General features: G+C 34.1%; 2 protein-coding genes across 2 annotated transcripts; both read right to left on the reverse strand.

The window, feature by feature from the left end:
• Positions 1–1,137: 1,137 nt before the first annotated feature.
• LOC136085169 (uncharacterized) lies at positions 1,138–2,025 on the reverse strand. The gene has a single exon (XM_065806457.1). It carries the CDS (start codon positions 2,023–2,025, stop codon positions 1,138–1,140), a length of 888 nt encoding a protein of 295 aa, XP_065662529.1.
• Positions 2,026–2,619: 594 nt separating this feature from the next.
• On the reverse strand, positions 2,620–5,142 carry LOC136085170 (zinc finger MYM-type protein 5-like). Its single transcript, XM_065806458.1, has 5 exons — positions 5,110–5,142; positions 3,971–4,129; positions 3,819–3,887; positions 3,191–3,710; positions 2,620–2,903 (listed from the first exon to the last, which is right to left on the reverse strand). The coding sequence occupies exons 1-5, from the start codon at positions 5,140–5,142 to the stop codon at positions 2,620–2,622; spliced, it is 1,065 nt and encodes a 354-aa protein (XP_065662530.1).
• Between the last annotated feature and the right edge of the window lie 1,503 nt (positions 5,143–6,645).

Below are 6,645 nucleotides of genomic sequence, written 5' to 3' on the forward strand. Positions count from 1 at the left end.
AAGTGAGATTGAAAAGTTGCTATTTGTAAAAATGCTTTCTTCATGTCTTTGCTACTGTTATTTTCTCACTATTGAAATGAAATATTTAATTCATCTTCTTTCGGAAAAGAATAAACAAAAAATATATACCAACTTAGATATAAATAACAGTAGCATTCAAAACTTCATTAAAAAATGAATGCGTTGTAAATAATTCATTTTTAATTAGATTAATTGTTAAGACTTCCTTGAGTATGTCCTCGCAATAATTCTGCGATAGTTGCTCCGTAGGCTTCAGATATCATATAAGGGTCCCATAGTTTGTTCTGATCGCACATGAAGTTTAATTTTTGCGCACGCTATCCACGATATTGTTTTACGATCTCATGCATAACCTATTTTTTGCCAATATACATTATATAAAATCTAAAAACATAACAAGACATATCAGGAGAATTTTGACTTTCTCTAGTAGTCATTATGAGAAGATCAAAACTTATCGTCGCCAACTTATCCAATCGGCAACTTATCGTTGGCAACTTATCGGCAGTCAGCACAAATATGTACATAATAAGTTCGTTTGTTTTTTTCTTTTGACTGTAAACACAATTTTCTTAAATATACATATGCAATAAAAGAAGTGGCTGGAACAAGAAGATGACAGCACTTTGTCTTATTAAAGAGCTGCATTTTTATAAAATCGTAATTTACAAAAAACGTATTATATAGACGTAAATATATATACTATAATGCGTATTAGATACGCATTTAGAATGAGATGTTTTAAATCAAATTACATTGGTCTTCAGTCAGGCCCGCCGTGAGCCTTTGCGGCTCCCAGGGTCAAAATTTCCCAAGCGCCCTACTGAAAGTGAAAGCTGATCTAATGATCCATAATTCAATACATATAATAAGCCATTTGATAACAAATCAAAGAGGATAAAAGAATATAGAATTTTTAATTTTAATTAATGAACATTTGAACAGTTTATTTCTAGATAATTGCAATGGTCTTTTGACTTGGCTATACACTCATACATAAAATGATAAAGTCGACACTAGGACATGGTAGAAACAGACCAAAGACAATCATTAAACACTATTGGATGTTAAGAGCAAAAATTTGTCTAGAATACAACAGCTATTGTTGTTTCAACTTCAGAGGAAATTGATCTTTCGAGCTTTACTCATGGCGAATTTGGAAATCACTTCACCGTAGCACAACTTTTTGGCAAGGTCATGCTCAATGGAAATAACCAGAAGATTCGTGAGTCGTTCTTGGCTCATTGTAGACCTTAAAGCTGTCTTAACTAGAGCAAGCTTACTAAAAGATCTCTTGCCTTCCGCAACAGAAACAGGGATGGTGTTGAAGATGCGCAGCAAAATGCAGACTGATTCGAAGAGCGGCTGAAGACCTTTCTGGTATATTCCATTCAATAACGTCATGGAAGTAAGAGATTCTTTTGGACCAAAAAGATTGGATCGCTTCAGAGCATCGAGGTGGCGGACCTCTTCAATAAGTTTCTCTTCCACAACATCGGTCGCGTAGATTTGTGCCAAGACCTTGCATTTCTCCTCCAATTGGATAGGTGCTTCAACACTTTCTTCTGATTCTTCTTCATTTAACATAATAAGAGATTTCAATGACCACAAGAACGAAAACATATTCGTCGTCTTCTCAGCAGCTTGGAATCTATCGCTGACCTGCTGAATAAGAGTATCAAGAGCGGTATTGAATACGCTCACCTCAAACTCTTTTGCTTCGTCTTCATGGAAATGAGTGGTGTTCCTCACCTCTTCGTGAAAGGTCTTCCTTTTTTTCGTCCTCTTCTTCACAAATTCTGATTGAAAACCAAAAGAAGCAAGACCAGATGCTATCAAACGTGCCTCATTAAGGATGCTGGTCCAAGATGATCTCAGTCGATTTAGATCTTCAATAAGAGTCTTAATGAGTTTCATCTCGTCGTCCAAGGAGATATTTTCTGATTGGAGTGCAAGGCGCACGTAGTTGATTGATTGAAGAGTTTTATACCAAAAGGTTGTCATTACGATGAACTCGAATGAATGAACCCACTTCTCCAGAGATTTTACTTCATTCAATTGATCAGCTGTTAAATCAAAATCGCGGAGCTTTTTCAAAGACTCGAGGATTTCCCTGGATTGCTTGACTAACGGCTTCACGGCCTCGATTTGCGCACTCTATCTGGTTTGCGACGTTTGATGAAGGGACAAACCAGTGGTTTCAATCAAGACTTTCCACCGACTAGGGCTTCCACTGAAAAGATTGTAAAGTGACTGGACTCGGCCAAAGTAGTTCTTGACTTCAACCGAAGATTCAGCAGAATGAACACCAGCAAGATTGAGACTATGAGCACTGCATGGCATATAGAGAGCTTGAGGATTTTTTTGCAGTATAATCGCCTGTACTCCTTTGTATATACCGGACATGTTCGCTCCATTGTCATATCCTTGACCTCTGCAACTTTTGAGATCGATTCCATTTTGTTCTAAGACGTCCATAATAAGCTTGGCAATGTCAGCACCTATCTTTTTTTCAAGATTCTCGACCCTCAGAAAGCGCTCCTTCACGGTCCATCTTTTGTCAGTACCAAAGTATACAAAGCGGAGAACAAAGGTGATTTACTCGGTGTGAGAGACGTCTGGAGTCCCGTCCACAAGAATGGAATAGTAGATGGCCATATGAGCTTCGTTGATGATGGCACCGTGAACGATTCCTCCGCACTCTTTGATGAATTCATTTTGAGTGCTCCAGCCCAAGTAATGAGCATTCATTTTGTTACCTTCTTGTTGGCAGCGGGAAACTTCTTTTAAGTGTAGTTGGAGAGTCTTGTTGTGCTTGGCCAAGAGCTCTAGGGTAGCTAGAAAGTTGCCATTGTCGTCTTCTCCAATCATTTTTGATGAACCTAAAAATTATAATAATAAGACAGATTTATTTAAAACAATAAAGAAGCATTTGCTTTATTTTATGATGATTCTATGATGATTTTATATTATGATTTATGAATATTATGACATATTTATTTAAAAGAATAAAGAAGGATTTGTTTTATTTAATGATTTCCAAAATATCTAGTTAATCTTATAAATATAAGCTAAATAGATTTAAAGATAGTCGGTATCACAATAGAATAATTGTAAATAGATTTGCCTCTGAAACTAAGGTTTTGTGACGCTAAAAAAAGAGTAACACCTAAGATGCATCGTAGAATTTCACGCCACCTGGCTGCTTCATTTCTTATCGAGTTTTCAAGAGCTGCATCTATTCCGCTTTGATTTTCTAAGCTTTCTAGCGCCGTTTTCCATTCTATGTAAAAGTTTCGATGCTGGGCGTTATTCTGGTGACTTTTGACTTTCTCAGGTAGCTTGTGCCAGTTGCAGCTTATTCCATCATTCCATCTTAGAAGGTGCGACTGGTGTCCGATCCCAAAAGATTGTTTGCTTCCAAACAGAGAATACGGAAAGCAAATAAATGATTTCTTAGATACACTCCAGACCAGCCAATCTCGACATGTCTTCTCCCCGTTGAGAGAAGTTTCGTAGAAAATTGATTCAGGAACCTTCTTCTTATTAGAATCTTTCGGGAAAGCTGAAGGATTTCGAGGAAGCCCCTGTAGAAGCACAGAATCTCTTTCCACTTTGGAAAGATGTGCTGCCCACAAAGCAGGATCATTGGAAGGAATGGTAGCGATGGGTTCTTCTGTTGGCAACAGCTGAAAATAAATTTTAAAAAATCTTGTTTTATTAGCTTAAAAGTTTATTAACATCATTTCTTTTAAAGAGGTAGAACTTATCAAAATATTCTCTTCATTCACAGCTACCATTCCGATTTTTGATAGGGGCTCTCCCGAGCTTTCAGAAATGTCAGTGACATCGTTTTCAGTTCCAACCTTTAAAAATAAGTTAAAAATTTATATAACATTGAATTAATCAAATGGGAAAATATCCTTTCACGGGGAAAACTATTTACTACTTGAATCGATTGACTTGGCAGGAAAGAGTTTGAAGCAGTAGGACTTTCATCTTCTCCTTTTTTTGTAACTGTAATACCACAGTCTTGAGTGCGTTTGTTCTTTTCCTCATTCGCAGTTCTTTGAGCAGCATTCTTTCTTACTTGACAACCAGAATCTTTCTTTTTAAAACCAGACACGTTTTAATTCTTTTTGAAACAGCATCCGCTCATAAGCAAAGAACTGTTTGAATTTCTTCTTGATTGGGTCTATCAGACTATCACATCGATATCACGTGTTTCAAAATTGTTTCAAATTTGAAAGATATTAAAAATAAGAAAAATAAATTTAATAAAATTGTTTTAATATTTTATATCAATATCAAACTACTTGGATTTAATCTAATCTCTTTTTTTAATAAAGTAAAAAATCTCCGTTTTTAATTGAATGAAAATCTCCGTGCACTAAAGTTATTTTAAACATTTAATTCAGCGGGTTGTTAAATTAATCATTAGTATTCACTTTATTTGCGAGTTTCCGCTATATAAAAAGAATCGCTTTATTTAAAACTAATGTTTTGAAAGTAATGATAATTTCTTAGTTTTAAAGCATTAATTACTTTTTTTATTTAAAAAGTCCAATTATGAAGCACTTCATTACAAAGTTGAAAATTTAAACTAAAAAAAATTGACCGGCCAAAAAAAGCAATTGACCGTCTATTATATGTTTTAGCTGGTCAAATTGACCGGCTGCTTTTGATTTCTTATTTTCCACGCTGCTTCCCAGTACTTCATCTTTTTTTTAAATAAACATGAAAAAAAAAATTATTTATATTCGGCTTCGTGCGCCCCTGTCGACCTGGCGCCCGGGACAAAACAACCCAGTAGACCCCCCCTCACGGCGGCCCTGTCTTCAGTTGAGTTTCAGCACTAAAAACAGTATAACTTTAAAATGATCAATGTTACAGAAAAAGTTTTGGAATTAGCAGAGTAAATTAATTAGTTAGCGATTAAAAAGATACTGCGGGAAAATATTTTGTAAAAGTTTGCAACATTGTTCTTATTTTATTATAAATATTTTTATAAACATCTATTTAATTTTCAGTTTATACAACACAATTTTAAAAAAATTTTGGAAAAAATATAAATTGTAATATACATACCGGATAACCCGCATCATGTAAACATTGTATCATATCATTTCGACATTGTATCATTCAATGTCAAGATTGTATCAGTAGATTTCATCCGGCTTGAAAACTTTGTAAAGTATGTGGATTCAATTCAGGGTTTGGCATGTGTGCTTAGGATGTCTATGTAGATGTCAGAATTAAGTTTTCGTCCGGATTTGATAAAAACCAGAGACATTTATTTATCATATAATAAAACAAGGCCAAAAAGCATCACCGAAGCTGGAAGTTTTGTTCCAAATTTTTACCTGACCTATTCTAGAAATTGTCTTGGTGTCTTGGTTGATATGTTGTTGCCTGTTCAGCTGCCTTGAGGTCCTGCTTCACCACCATTTAAATCGTTTTCTGCAATTAAGGGAAAAAATATTTTGCAAAATATTTTTTCCCTTAATTGCAACAATGCAATTATAGTTCAAGGTAACGATTTCAATATCTCTTTCAATATATATAATCAACTATGTTGAATCAAGCAATCAGCAAAAGAATCCGTTTAATGAAAGTTTAATCTTATTTAAATTGAAATGCACCATAAGAAAATGCAAATACCCTTGAATTAAAACGAACTACTATTTATTCAATTATTGAAAAATATAAAAGTGGTTTGCCGATAGAATGTTATTAAAAGCCTCGTAAGTTAACTAAATATAAAGAATACAACATGTCGAGAATACATCACAACATGTCGACAACATGTCGACATGTTGTCGATGTACATATCGAGTACATCATAACATGTCGAGTACATCACAACATGTCGAGTACATCACAGCATGTCGAGTACATCACAACATATCGAGTACATCACAACATGTCGAGTACATCACAACATGTCGAGTACATCACAACATGTCGAGAATACATCACAACATGTCGAGTACATCATAACATGTTGAGTACATCACAACATGTCGAGTACATCACAACATGTCAAGAATACATCACAACATGTCGACAACATGTCGAGTAAGATATGGAACAGCTATAAAAATAGATAAATTGTAAATTCATTTAATTTTCATATTAAAAGAGAAACTTTGAAATCAAATGAAAACTTTGAAACTTGATACTTAGCACTGTTTTTTAAACTTAATTTCTGATATTATATTGCATTTTTTATATAATTTAATTTATATTTTTAGGAGTTTATTCTACTTTCTTTTACTAATAACTTTATTTAAAATTTTATTTACTTTTACATATGTAATGGAGATCGTTATTTTTTACAGTTAATGTAACTTGGTATTTAGCTGGTGAACAGTTGCTGATCATTCAGTCAACAGACTTTGAAAAAAACTCTTTAATTGTCAAATTTATGCTTAAAATCATGAATGATCTTACTTTTGAGGGATACTTTTGTGCGATTAACATTGGTGGATCTAGGGGACATCTGGTACGTCTGTGGATGTACCCAAAAATATCAGAAATATAATTTTGGTCTGAGAAAAAAAAAGGGTAATGCTCAAATAATAAGTTACTAATAAAGTATACTGCATTTCAAATTATATATTT

This window comes from Hydra vulgaris, chromosome 09, assembly GCF_038396675.1.
Source record: "Hydra vulgaris chromosome 09, alternate assembly HydraT2T_AEP".
NCBI classification, from domain to species: domain Eukaryota; kingdom Metazoa; phylum Cnidaria; class Hydrozoa; order Anthoathecata; family Hydridae; genus Hydra; species Hydra vulgaris.

Coding starts and splice junctions, on each gene's coding strand:
- LOC136085169 (XM_065806457.1), bottom strand. CDS start 2,025: ATGACAACCTTTTGGTATAAAACTCTTCAATCAATCAACTACGTGCGC.
- LOC136085170 (XM_065806458.1), bottom strand. CDS start 5,142: ATGATACAATGTTTACATGATGCGGGTTATCCG. Junction 4,130..5,109: donor TACATGATGCGGGTTATCCG/GTATGTATATTA, acceptor GGTTTTAAAAAG/AAAGATTCTGGTTGTCAAGT. Junction 3,888..3,970: donor TGCCAAGTCAATCGATTCAA/GTAGTAAATAGT, acceptor TTATTTTTAAAG/GTTGGAACTGAAAACGATGT.